Raw genomic sequence first — 14,570 nt, forward strand, 5'->3', positions numbered from 1 at the left:
ATGTTCAAAATGGCGATTGTTCACCTCTATCGAGACTCTTTCATCTCTAATGTTGATGTTATTTACTTTCTTCTTAAAAAATTTATGTCTCATCCTCTTGTGAAACAATTTCAGTGTCACAAAATTAAACTAGCTAAAAATTAACCTCAATTGTGAAGCTCTCAAACTTATTATAATGGTCTTATGTGACATATGTTTGAAGATTTTGATGTGAAGATTTTCTAATACGTACCTTCACTTTCCAAAAATACTATTTCCAACTGTTTAGCATGTCCCGAAATTTGTGGACATAAAAACAATATCAATATTAATCAATGTAACAAATAAACTAATTAAACTAACCTCAATTAGGAACCTCCAAAATGTACTTTTGATGTTATTCGTGACCATATGTACATACACTTTTATCTTGGATGAAAAGACATTTTTTGATAATTTCTCTTACTTTCCAAGAAAGTTATGTAGCTAGTATCAAATGATCTCAAAGCATCACAATGAACAATTGTAATAGGTTTTAAGATTAAAAAAAAAACAAAGTAGAATTCATTTGGATGCAACATCATGCATAGTTGACCAAATTATGTACTATCATTGCTTGTAAGAGGTTTAGGAAAGAGACCAAATAGAAATTTGTGAACTAATTAGCTGAAATCTGATATAATCGATAAATGAATCTAGCTTCTCAAAACTTTATTTTTATTTTTTATTTTTTTTTGTCATCAGCTTCTCAAAACTTTAAAGTTGAAAATAATTGAACATAACACCTAAAACCATCATTTGTAGTAAAGATATTAATAGAAATATGTGAAGTTATTATATGGTTTTTAATGAGAAGAAAATGTTTTTTAGCTAGACTTTGGATTTTCCCAAGCTATTATGCGTTTGAAAACACAGTGGAAATCGATAGAAAAATCAATCAAAGTTTATGTCAAAATTGTTAAGATTAATAAATGATCTAGAACCCCAAAAGATCAGAATTTGATCTTAAGTTAAAGTAATCAAAATAAGTTTTCTCCAGTGTTCATGAGTTCATCTGCTTATATATCTCAAATAAGGATAAAAGCATAGAACTTAAAAAAACATATTAACTTCATATTTTGTTATATGTTATTGGAGATAAATTGGATAGAAAGATGTATATGTTAATCAAAATTGTATATGTTAATCAAAACTGGTAAATGTATACTTGAATGGTAAATGTATATGATTGTTGAAAAAGATGATCCAATTCAATAAGTAAACACCTTTATAGCTGCAATTCTTCAAAATGATCAATAATAACATGCTGAGTTGAGCATTGTTTGCTTCTAGAAGAACCTTAAGCGATCTAACCAGAGTTACCCCTCCAAATTTGGTCAATTACGGGTCTATGAATGGTAGATTCTCTTAATTTTCTGAATTCTTTAGAGCACAAAGTTCCATAATAATAGCTAACTAATTGAACGATCTCAGTGGACCCAATGATTTGGGGGTGTATTCTTGTGTTCTTTAGGTTTGAACGGTATTGCAATAACTTTGAACGATTCTTACTATTTTTCCCTTTTGAAGTCCTCTCCAAACTGTAAATAAAACAAAGAAGGATTATCAAGACCCTTGTTTTGAAGTTCCCTTTTAAAGTCCTCCCCAAACTGTAAATAAAAAAGAAATCATAGGTATATTAACAAAGAAGGATTATCAAGACCCTTTAAAACATGCCCTTTTTCCAAAAAAAAAAAAAAAGACCCTTTTAAACAATTTTGATGTATAGATCGTGGACACCAGAGACTATATGTTTATTTTATCAAGGCTAATTACCGTTGAGCGTACGTAACGAGTGGTAAAATGCTTGTGTGGTGGTCTAACGCCTTGACGCATTCTTCACGAGTCATGCAGAGTATAGCACGCATCTCTCTATCATGTGTTATTGAACCTAACAAAACCAACCACTAATGGTGAGAATTATTACACCGAACAAAAGATGCATAAACTATATATATTGTAAATGTAATCAAAATATCATACTCATCATCGGTATAGGAAGAGTTGGGCAATACTTGAAAAAGTTACAATTAGTACAGTACTAGTTGGGAAAAATCTGTAAAATAACCAAATTATTCTTCAAATTCGAAAACGATGATCAATGATGGAGAAAAAAGTTATTTGGCAATACCAGTCAAAGATCCTGGAAAATCCTCCTTGTGGGAAGAGCATCCTTTGTGGAGGATAAAGACCAAGGATTTTTTCGTGACCGCTTCCACAAGTTTATACGACGATGAAAACACGTACAATCATCCGTATGAAGGGAAGGTATCCATGAAAACTTTATTTTAGTTTTTCTCCTTCAGGATTCTAAGTAAGTGAGAGTATGCGAGAGAATGAGAAGAAAATTCTAAGAGGCACGACTTAGTCAGAAAGATAGATATAAAAAAAATCATATGCCTCCTCCGACCATGGAGTGCAATAATACTCTTCTTTTCTTGACCGAAATTAGAAATTACAAATATTTTTTCCTTCTTAAAATTTCCTGATTAAAACAAACTAAACAAAATCAAACACGTTTAGTTCCTTGGTTGCTGCTCTTGCCCATCTCAAGCCCATTCCCATACTCACCATCCTCCACAAACCTTGACCAATACCAATGTGACCTCCACACTTGTCCCATTTCCTCTATCGGAATCCCTTTCGTCTCAGGCAAGAATATGTAGACGAAGATCGACATCACCACAACGAAGAAGGCAAACACAAGGAATAAACCGAACTTCAAATGGCAAAGCATCGTCAGGAAGATCTGCGCGATTATAAACGTGAAGATCATGTTCACTGACACCGTGATACTCTGAGCGGCTGACCTTATCTCCAACGGGAAGATCTCACTAGGTACTAACCACCCTAGCGGACCCCATGACCACGCGAAACCCGCCACATAGATGCATATAAATGTTACAACCACTATAGCATACCACTTTGGTAGCTCACCAGGGGTCCCATCTACCCCAAACTTGGCCCCGATGCATGCAGCAACCACAGCCTATAATCACATAAGACAAAACGAACACCATATTTTCATTAGTTTAATGGATAGAGACTAGTGCATGCAAATAGTTTTGAAACCATATACATGAGGACTAAATCATGATATATTAACGTTTCTATCTAATTATAATTGATATCTAGACATTCATTTACGTCAGCATGTATTCGTATATTAATGTTCTTACCCAATAAAATCACTCTCTAGGCACATATAAAGTCAATTATAAGTTCATATCATGATATCAAACGGTTTATATCCAATTATGTTTATATATGTTTATAGATCATAACTTCACATGATAAGTCAAATATGTTTATGTCTGATTAAATTAAGAAAGTAGATATATGTGTTTCCTTACCTGGCATATTAGCATTTGTGTACCGCCTTCGAGGAATAGAAACCTACGTCCCCACTTGTCAACACCGTAGATCGACACAAGCGTGGCAGCGACGTTAACCGAGCCAGTGACCACGGCGGACATGAGAGAAGCGTCGGTCGTGAAACCAATGGTGTTGAACAAAACGGGAGCGTAAAACATAATCACATTAATTCCGGTGAGCTGCTGAAAGAAGGGAATCATAATGGCCATGGTGAGATGAGGCCGGTACTTACGGCGGAGGAGGTTTGTCCACGGATGCTCTATCGACTGAGACTCTTTACTAGCTGCTACTAAATCGTCGAACTCTTGGCTGACGTCATCGACGCCACGGATACGTCTGAGCTTGGTTTTGGCTTCCTCGTGCTGGCCTCGCTCAATCATTGAGTTGGGAGTGTCAGGGAGGACAAGAGAGCCGAGTGTTATGATAAGAGCAGGGACCACCGCACCACCGAGACTGAGCCGCCATCCCCAACCGCCTTTGATTTTGGCAAAGAAGTAGTTGAGTACTTCGGCTACTAGGATTCCGATAGTAATCGAAAGCTGGAAGCCAATGTTTAGCGCTCCTCTATATTTATATGGAGCCATTTCAGATAGGTAAAGTGGCACAGACTGTAATAAAAAAAGTATAACATGTAAACATGTAGGTTAGTAACGTCAATATCTTATAACCTCAAATAGATACGGTCCGAATATGACCTTTTCTAACTAAAGATTCCTATCAGTGAGTGATCAAAAGTTATATTATACGATATGACGTCAAAAACAATATATTAAGTTATTAAATCATCTAAAGTAAGGGGAAAGAGACGTCACGGGCTAAAAGAACAGACCATGTGCAGTTGTGGATATTCAGCCGAGAACAAATCAATAAGAAATTAAATAATTGTTGTATCATATAATAAAATGTGGAAAGTAATGAACGTCGTTGTAAACTGATAGTAAAAGCAAGAGAAAAATAATAATGTCAACTTGACCTAATTATTTGATGATTATGTTCAATGGAAGTGGTTGGTCCATGACTTTTTTAAAACCAAGGTACATTTATAGCGAAATAAATATAAGTTTCAGTTCACTGAATTTTATAAGATACCACGTAGAAAGTTTATCCAATTTGATTTTTTCTACTGGTGACTTAAATATGAAAATGAAAAATTTATAATTTTACTATTATGGTTAGTAATGATAGTTAAAATCATTATAATTGAAGTTTATGGTTATTAGTGACGGACCTGATTAGCGAAACCGATACCAAAACCAAGCAAGATACGGCCGACGATGAGCATCCAAACGTGTTTAGCAAAGCCATTGATAAGAGCTCCGGCGCAGAAGAGTATGCCCCCGAAGAGCATCGAGAGCCGTCGTCCGAACTTCCTTGTCACGGTGGAAGCCACAAGCGACGAAACTAGCGCTGCCAAATACAGCGACGAGGTGAACAACGTAAGCGTTGGACTATCGTATTGACAGTACTGATTCGTTGTCGCGTCTTCTTGCTGTTTACGGTAAACCGACGGGAAAAATCGCCGGAGAAAAGACGGCATCGACGTCACACCACCTGTTATATTAAAATTGATCAGACAGGGTTTTCATGACTCTATAGAAACATTATAAATTTATAAAAATCTATAAGTGTTGATTATTATGCATGTATTTTTGAGTCATATGGGTGTTTATGAAAGGAGAGAAACATGAGAGGCAATTTTGTTGATATTTCATTATGGAATCACTTTTAAAATTTCGAGCATGGGGATGATAACATAGATACTTGTGGGGTGAAAATGTAAAAGCTTAGAAATAGTGAGATACTTACCAGAGATACCAATATCGTATCCGAAGATTAGACCACCCATGGCAGCGACGACGCAAGTGAAGAGAACAAAGGGAGTGAGTTTGCCGGGATAAGCCTTTTGGCCATCTCCGACAACGAATCCACCCACAGGCATTTTTGAAAGAAAATTTAAAAGAGAACCCTGAAGTTTTTAGTTTTTTTTACAACCCCTCTCTTTCGCTAAGATGTAAGCGAAATTGAAAAGAAGTTTGATGGAGAGACCAGACATCACTTGAAAGAGTTATTTATATAGACACTGGGGGAAGAGAAGGTTATGGTTCCGTATAAGTGTTGAGCTGTATTTGATTATTTTCGTATTATATTAGCTGTGATTCAGAATAATTTGATGTTTCTCGTAATTATTTTTTTGCTAATGTCCACATCATAAGAAAATTGAATAAGGTTTGGCTGTTTCATGATTTTGAGCAACTTGGTGACCGCTATGTGAACATGCTTTTATATTATTTTATTTTTTTTTCTAAGTGAACTTATTACAAATGTTAGTACGTAGCTTGCTTAGAGCATAGTTATGATAGGATATTTTCTCATATTTCTCCTATAAACATAAATGAGCATAACCCTATAATTACTGTGCATAAAGTGATAAATTTTAGGTGATAACCGTTTGTCAGATGAATAATGAAGTGTGTCATAGTAAGATAATTAATGGATTAGTGAAATAGAACAATCATGATTCATGAAACGTTTTAGAAATGGTTTTAGTAAATTTCATAAAGTGAACATGTATCTAAACAAACTAAATCCAACCAAAGCTGACAAATCAATTTTGTAAAGTTGTGGGGTTGTCATAACTGTTTAATGTGGATGTGAATAGGATTCTCGCATATGTCCGCATGACTGTAAAAGTGTAAATCAAATACAATTCTTACTTCTTCTTTTTTTGTCATCTTACAATTTTTACTTTTAAGATCCACTTGATGGTTCAACGGCTCTATCCAATTCCTAACACCCATCCAGTAATTTCCAAAATAGGCTCAAACAAAACATTTATAGAACTATATGTTACAAAATAAACATCTATAGAACTATGACATAGTACAATCATACCATTATCCCACTCATATCATTTTTTTAATACGTTCAACATAGTACTCTAGACTATGTACTGTACTTTATACCCTTAATTTGACTAATACTATCAGTTTATACGTATTAATAAATTCACTATCGATTACTTGAAAACCAGATAACGGTAACGTTAATAAATACTCCTTATCACTTGTTATCATGGCATTAAACGTAACCCAAAAGAAGAGTCAGGTCGGTGGACTGGGTGGCAGAATTAATTGTAGAAGTCAATCAGCAAGGATCGCACTTCATTCGACGCTCCAACTAGTTGGCTTTATCTATTTGGATAACATTAAATTTGTTTTGGATACATGTTTCTGGAATTAACTTGTTTCATGGGATGCAGCATGGTTTTTCTTATAACGTGACCTCAAATCTTTCTTTACAGATATAAAGTTTTTTGTTCACAAATAGTTGTTTTTTCGACCACTCAATATCTGGTTTGCAAGAAACAACATAACAATGCACCAATAGTTACGTGGAACTCAGTTTCAAAAAAAAAAAAAAATAGTTACGTGGAACTCTTATCCATATTCTTTCTAAGTTTGAAATTTGTTTCTAACGTTCACATATATAATTCCGTGATATAAGGATAGATTCATACGCGTATGAAATAGTACTATACAATATTATAATAAAATAAAAATATTTTGTTTCCACAATCTTACTGCATCATATATAAAATATATGTAACCATTTACTAAGAAACTTTTTAATAATGTCATGTAATCTATATAGACTTGAGTCTTTGATGTTAATTAGATTTTCTGATCAATTGGAAATATAGCTTCAAATAAAAGAGCGAATATGGATAAAGAAAAAGTTCGGGGGAGTAGAGAAATTATTCAAAATAAAGGGTTTAGATGTAAATTTGAAAAATCTGGGCTCGTTCTTTTCCCAGACTCGTGGCACCTCATACTCCAAAATTCCTAAATAGCCCTTGGACAGGTCCCAGGTTTTTACCAAATTGTTTCTTTCTTCTTATTTCGAATCCAAACTCACGGCAAAAAAGATCAATTTTTTTTTTTAACATCCGCAAAAAAAATCAAGTTACATATTTGTCAAATACGTAAATATAATTGCCACAACATTGATATTTGAAAGGAACGAATTATAACGTGTTTGTAAGAGTTTAAATTATGCGTGATAAAGATAAGATATTTATATGTAGGACAGACTAAAATTTTAAAATATAAGATGGAAACAAATGGTCCCGTGTGTTATCTCAAGGGAATATACAAAGATAAATTTCAAAAATAATATCTACGCAAAAATGAATTAAACAATAGGAGAAAAAAAAACTGAAAAAATAATAAATGAAGTCAAGGTCAACTAAAGGAAGGATATATGGTCCCAAGCCAGTGGCGCCCATTGTGTTTGGGTTTGTTTGACTCACCGCCATGTGTCTTGAGTCTTGACCCAAGGGTCTTGACACAACGCGATAAAATATTTGATTGTTCAGTTCGATTATAAAGTGATATGTTTTGGTTTGGTTCGCGCTTGCACCAAATCAAGGGCCAATCTCTACACAGACAGCAGAAGATAAATCTGAAGGATGAAACAAGAGAGCAAACGAAGGTTTTTTTTTTTTTTTCTTTTAACACATGAGCAAACTAAGTTCTATGCGGCTTTTATGACGGATTACTTCTTTGACTTAGCTAATAGTTAAATGCATCATCAAATCATTATAATGGTTTGATAAAACCTAATGTAAAAGAGGAAATTCTATTTTTGAAGTATAACCTAACAGTGGCTTATACTTTCCATATTCATAATAGTGTGAATATCATACCACACACATTTCAACATCGATTGAATGTGACTTGACTAGTAGTTTCTTGTGTCAAGTAACAGAATTCTATTGAAATTAAATATAAGGCGTTGACCGACAAAACATGTTTATTCGTGCCGAATGGCTGAAACTAAGAGCATATGCATTGAAGGTTCAACCAGAAGTTCACACATTTCCCAAAAAAAAAAAATATTAAAATATTTTATTTTTGGTGAACTCAGCTCTTGCAGGTTCACTGGGATGAACCTGGTTCATCACTGTATCGCGGGCCCCACGCCACGTGGCGGCCCGTGATTAGTCCGCTTAATTTTTTTTTTTTTTTTAAAAAAAAAATCAAACAGAAAAATTAAAAAAAAATAATAATAAAAAAAATTAAAGTTATGAACCTCCCTCAAGGTTCATTGATGCTGATGCCCTAATGGCGCAATCAAAGCAATTTTACAGCAAGACTTAGCTGGTCTCTCCTTCCGTTGACTTTTGATTTGTATTTATAGTTCTACAAAATAAGGTTTTTAAGGAAAGATTCTTAAAAAAAAGCCCAATAAATAAATAAAAAATAAATAAAAGGCTAATGACAAATTCTTAAATAGAGTTTTTAGAATTTATAAGAACCTCTAAAGTGTCATATTTTTATTGGCTCTTTTTGTGTATGTGTTTCTTTCTCTTTTTTGCTTTTATTTCTTTTTGTTTTCACTTTCTCTTTTAAAAATTTCAAAAAGGTTCTACTATTGAACATGATAAATTACAAGAGATTCTAAACTTCACAATAGAAATTAATCATTAAAATTCATGATGGGTTCTATCCATTGGAGATGGTCCAAAAATCTTAGTATGATAAAGGGGGGGGGGGGGGGGGGGGGGGGACAATAATGGATACATCATATATGCGCACACAGAAATACGTTATATACAAATAAACAAAAATAGTTAAGAAAATTCATCAATATCGCTACTCGCAAGGTAATGCTTGACTGCTTGGTGTATAATCAAAAAGGCATTTCACTAAGTCCCAAATAATTTCAAATAATTTTCACATTTTAGGGTCCTGTTTTTTCCAAAAAAAATTACTATTATAGGTTACTTAAAGTTAGCTTCATCAAAAGAAAACTAATATCATAATTAACTCCGGTCTCTTAACTCATGATTTGTCATTTTTTTTATAGTTTTTTACACTTTGGAAAAGACGTCTAACATTTTTTTTAATTTTTCTTATTTAAAAGCTAAGAACCGTCTTTTATTCGAAGTTAAGAATCTCAATTAAAAGACCGGGGTTAATCATGGCCTAAGAGAGAAGTGATCTGTTTCACTTGTTTTTTTTAATTATATAGAAACCCTAATACATAACATTGTCACATCAAACACTAAAGATGGAGGATAACACATCCAAAACTCAGGATTGCATTAAAAAGAATGTGATAACAAACCGGTGTTTCAAAACATTTTCTACAAATTTCTTTTCATGGTTGTTACCATAGTCTAACTATTCTTCATCGATCCCATAGAGCCAAAAAAAAAATGAATAAGAGAAGAGATATTGTGACAATCAAGACCAAGCTCTCTAGCCACTTCACTTCAACATGAGCATAATATGGGGTAGAGCAGGAATAAGAAGAAGGATAAAGACAACGATAAAGAGAATAATGGCGTAACATGTCCATTTCCTCGAGCTCTTTTGGTACTCCCTCGCATCTTGGAGCTGCTCAGTCCCTCTTCTCACAAACGAGCTCGCCTTTGCCACATGACTCTCTATATTGTTGAGTTGCTGCCCTTGAGCTTCCACTAGAGCCGCCATGTCCAAGAAAACTTGGTGCAACTCGAGTAGATTCTTCTCAATCTCCTTCACTGCATCATGTCTTTCTTGAATCTCAGATATAGTGTCCATGATCTGACCTCTTCCTTGCTCTTGAATCGCTTTTTGGAGAAAATTTTCACTCTCACCGCTTGCAATCAAGTTATCAATTGTTTGCTCGTCAGCTTGTTCTCCTGTTATTGTGAAATACCTACACCGATTCCAACATAGTCATATATCCTTCTATACAAGAATATAAACATAGCAATAGCTTGCGATACAAGAAACCGAAAATGGAAAGACCTGCGTTCTACGGTTTCTTTGTACTCATCGTTCATTCTTGAACGTAGACCCTGGAAACTATCCATCAAGTCCTTGAGCTTCTTCCCGAGACCGCTAACCACAGACGACCGAGTCCTATCCGTAGACGAACCGGGCCCACAACCAGGGACATTACGGCTATTAGCGTTAGCTTTCTCTAGGGCTTCGAGCTTCTGCTTGATCATTTTGACCCTCTTAAGGACCTGACCTACGTCTCCATCCATCTTAGCTCGTAGCTCCTTCACCTTCTTGGCATTGTGAACCGTCTTGCATTCTTCGTTAGAGTCTTGAAGCTTCTTATAAAGAGTCTCGATTCCTTTCATGTCATCCTTCACATTCTCGACATCCTCGAAGAATTTATCGAGGTTCATCGTTTCTTGACCTGCTTCAACATCGCCAAATTGAGCCTGGTTCCTCTTGAATGAATTTGAGAATAAGTCATTCATTTTTTTACTATTTTTTTTAGTTATGTACAATTATTATTTTCTTGTGATTTTTTCTTTTTAGTGCTTTTGAATGATGATCATCACCCTCGTCCTCCTCTCTGCCTGAGTACGAGGAAGATGCGATGAGGTTTTGTTGGGAGGTTTTTTTTTGTTATATTAGAATGAGAGTCGCATGCAGTTTTGGTAATTGTCTAAAATTAGTTAATGGCATAACTTTTTCTTAACCAAATTAGCTCACTTTGTTAAAAAGACGTTGTTACCCTAATAATGGGCCGAGCCCCGAGCCCAATTATGGGTCTAACTTTCTGCTATATTCATGTTTTTCCAAGACGTGTTTGATGAAAAAGATATTAGGTTTAGAAAAAAAATATAAACATGCTGGCATGCTGCTATTTCAATCTGAGTCAAATATTCAATCTGAGTATCTAGTCGCTGTTTGTTTACGTAATGAGTTGTATATGTCGCGTAGGGAAGATGCTGCTACAATTGAGGAATATGCTTTTAATCAGTAAGATAACGACTCTTTGTTTTAATGTTATATATATATCGTGTTCCTTTTGTCAACTTTACGAAAAGAACGTATGAGACTCGAAATATCTTGCTTGCACACAAACTCAACATCTGTATGTTACTTGTATGTAACGTAACCGCTCAGACCCAAAAAAACTAACTTGTAATCCCAAATTGTCTCTCTCTCTATATATATATAATGTCTATGTGTGTTCTGCTTGCAAAATTTTATGAAGTTGTTGTAAACAAGAATACATAGAAGAAGACACTCTTTACACAAGAAGAAATCATTCCACAAAAGATTCAAAGGTTGAAGATATGGCATCGGCTTGTAGATCATCCACGACGTTGGCTCTTGTATTTGGTGTAGTAGTTTTGTGTTCCGTTACTCCTGTCCAAAGTTGGAGTAAAGAAGGTCACATTCTTACATGCCGGATTGCTCAAGTAAGTTAATGATCTATGTGTATTTGAATCAAGTATTGTAGTGATTATCTAACCTTTTGTCAGTCAATTTGGACCGGATAATCCGAAATAGTAGAGCTAATAATTAAATAAATATTAGTTGCCACCATATTATACACACTTATCCAAATAGTGAAATATGAAACAAGTTACCGAAGCAAATATAATTTAGCCTTGACATTTATGATCACTTAAAACTATACATTTAGATTTTAGATCGTATACGATTAAACTAATACTGCTGAAAAAAATATATATATTGCTATGAAGTTTGACAAGCAGTTGAGAGCATTTAGGCAACGGCTGCTTGAACACTGAAATCAGACTCCATCAAATTTTCTATAGTGTATTAAATGAATCCATGGACCCGAATTCTAATTATATACAAAAATGATTATGATAACTGTATTAAACATACCTATAATAAAATTTAAAGTATGATTGACATAATAATTATTGTTATTAAAAACCGGAAAATTTCTCATTTTTACTAGTCATCCGTTTTTAGGGGCATCTCCAACCTCACTCCATATAGAGCAATGTTTTTATTTTTTGTTTATTACTTCATTTTTTATTTAATTTTCTCAATTTTGGAGTAAAATATGGAGTGAGGTTGGAGATATATCTCATATATATGGTTATGCATACGAGTAATTAAGACTAATACGATATTGAGCCGTATCAAATTTAAAGATTCTCTTTGGCAGTTCTTACAAAGTCACACTAATGGCGTTTATGTGGTGTGAACAGAATCTTTTAGAAGCAGGACCGGCACATGCCGTCAAGAATTTATTACCAGATTACGTGAAAGGAGATTTATCGGTATTGTGTGTGTGGCCTGACCAGATCCGATATTGGTATAAGTACCGTTGGACCAGCCCTCTCCATTACATCGACACTCCTGACCAAGCCTGCTCTTACGAATACGACAGTAAGCCATAAACCGAAATCTCCTTTACTTTCCGGTTCTATCATTCTTGAGCCGTAGTTAACAAATGTGAAAAATGATTTTTTAATACTGTAAATAATTTAATAGGGGATTGTCATGATCAACATGGGTTAAAGGATATGTGTGTGGACGGAGCAATACAGAATTTCACGTCTCAGCTTCAGCATTACAGTGAAGGAATATCTGATCGTCGACGTACGTGGTCTTTTGTATTTATTTACTATAATAACGATATACAAATATTAACTCCATATAATTCGATTTTTCAAAAAGGAAAACGTTAATATTTCGCTTCGTTTTGATGTGTTTTTCACTTAAGGATTTTTAAAACTTTTTGTTACTGATTATAGTCTTGTTTAATCTCACAGATAACATGACCGAAGCCCTTTTGTTCTTGTCTCATTTTGTGGGAGATATTCATCAGGTTTATTATTCCTCCCGATTCCACATTATATAGTTATTGTATATTTGTTATTTTCAGATATTTAATTCTAACTAGCTTGTTACTGCATAACATATTTATATATATATATATTCTTGTAAAAGCCGATGCATGTCGGATTCACAAGCGATGAAGGAGGAAACACGATAAAATTACGCTGGTACAGACACAAATCAAATTTACATCATGTAAGTTTTTTTTTAATACTTTTACAACTTGGAAGAAACTTCATTACGATAAAAAATGATTACTAAATGAAAAGAAAACTGTAAAGGTATGGGACAGGGAGATCATTCTCACGGCTCTAAAAGAATACTACGACAAGGACTTGGATCTTCTCCAAGAAGATCTTGAGAAGAACATCACCAATGTAATACACCATTCACTATATTCTACAAGGATTTTCATATGTAATCGTTTTGTAACCGATGACTTATACATATAATGGTTTATCATAAAATATTAGGGATTATGGAAAGACGATATATCTTCGTGGACAGAGTGCAACGATCTTCTCGCTTGTCCACACACGTAAGTTTTAAATTGTTTGGGTTGAAAACCGGTTCAATAGCGTGAAATGAATAAATTGAAAATGTATTTGTAGGTATGCTTCTGAGAGTATAGAATTAGCTTGTAAATATGGATATGAAGGCGTGACGTCAGGTGTAACATTATCAGGTACATCGTTTACTTTTTTAATCTTTTACTAAACAAAATTAGTTTAATTACAAATCGAATCAAATAAATTTAACCAAACGAGTTGAGTAGTATGAATTCGGTTTTGAGTTTTTATTTAACAAATGAACCGAATACCCTCGATTTCTGATTGTCAAATATACTTTGACAATATGGTAACCATATCTTAAGATTCAAAAGACTAATGACAAAGTCTGAAATCTTGAATTTAACAAAGAATTCTTAACTTTAGGCTTATAACTAACGGCATTGATTAGATTGATTGTTAAGAAATTTTGAATATAATGGATTATAAAATTTAGTTTGTTGATCTGAATAACATTAATCACTCTTTTTGGGTAATACCATAATTCTATAAGAAAATAAAAACTAATTTCCCTAGAATACGTTTTTGCAGAGGAGTATTTCGATACAAGGATGCCAATAGTGATGAAGAGAATTGTTCAGGGAGGACTTAGACTAGCCATGGTACTAAACCGGATTTTTAGTGAAAACCATGCTGATGTTGCTGCCACTTGAACCGAAACCGGACCAGGATCACCAAAACATCTGATTAGGAAACTATTTGGTTATTTACAAAATTCCATAAGACTGATCGGACACTCTTTTCTTAGTAGCTATTTCCATTTGACGCCTAATGCCTGCGGGGCTAGTTATTTGTACATGTGTTTAGGATTAAATCATATGCTAGTTTCATCGTGTGATTGTTTTATATACTATAATTATATTATTTTAGTTGAAATGTTTAAAGTTTTTCTTGAGATGATGAACATGCCTAAGTTTTAGAGAGCAAAAAAGAAGAAAATCTGAAGGAGAGGTAGAAAACCAAAGCAGAGAATATGATTATAAGATCTCTG

At 34.0% G+C, this 14,570-nt stretch overlaps 3 protein-coding genes across 3 annotated transcripts; 1 reads left to right on the forward strand and 2 right to left on the reverse strand.

The window, feature by feature from the left end:
- Nucleotides 1-2,401: 2,401 nt before the first annotated feature.
- On the reverse strand, nucleotides 2,402-5,508 carry LOC106415108 (sugar transport protein 1). The gene is made up of 4 exons (XM_048741824.1): nucleotides 5,200-5,508; nucleotides 4,622-4,944; nucleotides 3,372-4,001; nucleotides 2,402-3,007 (listed from the first exon to the last, which is right to left on the reverse strand). Exons 1-4 carry the CDS (start codon nucleotides 5,330-5,332, stop codon nucleotides 2,528-2,530), a joined length of 1,566 nt encoding a protein of 521 aa, XP_048597781.1. The 5' UTR covers nucleotides 5,333-5,508; the 3' UTR covers nucleotides 2,402-2,527.
- Nucleotides 5,509-9,483: 3,975 nt separating this feature from the next.
- On the reverse strand, nucleotides 9,484-10,796 carry LOC106414561 (syntaxin-125). The gene is made up of 2 exons (XM_013855195.3): nucleotides 10,191-10,796; nucleotides 9,484-10,098 (listed from the first exon to the last, which is right to left on the reverse strand). Exons 1-2 carry the CDS (start codon nucleotides 10,652-10,654, stop codon nucleotides 9,666-9,668), a joined length of 897 nt encoding a protein of 298 aa, XP_013710649.1. The 5' UTR covers nucleotides 10,655-10,796; the 3' UTR covers nucleotides 9,484-9,665.
- A 584-nt stretch (nucleotides 10,797-11,380) lies between these two features.
- On the forward strand, nucleotides 11,381-14,474 carry LOC111209160 (endonuclease 1-like). Its single transcript, XM_022708996.2, has 9 exons — nucleotides 11,381-11,608; nucleotides 12,377-12,557; nucleotides 12,663-12,770; nucleotides 12,944-12,999; nucleotides 13,122-13,205; nucleotides 13,292-13,387; nucleotides 13,484-13,548; nucleotides 13,622-13,695; nucleotides 14,111-14,474. The coding sequence occupies exons 1-9, from the start codon at nucleotides 11,483-11,485 to the stop codon at nucleotides 14,230-14,232; spliced, it is 912 nt and encodes a 303-aa protein (XP_022564717.1). The 5' UTR covers nucleotides 11,381-11,482; the 3' UTR covers nucleotides 14,233-14,474.
- The last annotated feature ends 96 nt before the right edge of the window (nucleotides 14,475-14,570 follow it).

Source organism: Brassica napus, chromosome A9 (genome assembly GCF_020379485.1).
Source record: "Brassica napus cultivar Da-Ae chromosome A9, Da-Ae, whole genome shotgun sequence".
Lineage (NCBI taxonomy): Eukaryota > Viridiplantae > Streptophyta > Magnoliopsida > Brassicales > Brassicaceae > Brassica > Brassica napus.

Excerpts from the sequence above, each read along its gene's own strand:
- LOC106415108 (XM_048741824.1), bottom strand. The coding sequence starts at position 5,332 with ATGCCTGTGGGTGGATTCGTTGTCGGAGATGGCCAAAAGGCTTATCCC. Across the intron at positions 4,002-4,621 it reads GTATCGGTTTCGCTAATCAG|TCTGTGCCACTTTACCTATC; the intron begins GTCCGTCACTAA and ends TTTTTATTACAG. Across the intron at positions 3,008-3,371 it reads CACAAATGCTAATATGCCAG|GCTGTGGTTGCTGCATGCAT; the intron begins GTAAGGAAACAC and ends ATGTGATTATAG.
- LOC106414561 (XM_013855195.3), bottom strand. The coding sequence starts at position 10,654 with ATGAATGACTTATTCTCAAATTCATTCAAGAGGAACCAGGCTCAATTT. Across the intron at positions 10,099-10,190 it reads AAAGAAACCGTAGAACGCAG|GTATTTCACAATAACAGGAG; the intron begins GTCTTTCCATTT and ends GAATCGGTGTAG.
- LOC111209160 (XM_022708996.2), top strand. The coding sequence starts at position 11,483 with ATGGCATCGGCTTGTAGATCATCCACGACGTTGGCTCTTGTATTTGGT. Across the intron at positions 13,388-13,483 it reads TTGAGAAGAACATCACCAAT|GGATTATGGAAAGACGATAT; the intron begins GTAATACACCAT and ends ATAAAATATTAG. Across the intron at positions 13,696-14,110 it reads GTCAGGTGTAACATTATCAG|AGGAGTATTTCGATACAAGG; the intron begins GTACATCGTTTA and ends ACGTTTTTGCAG.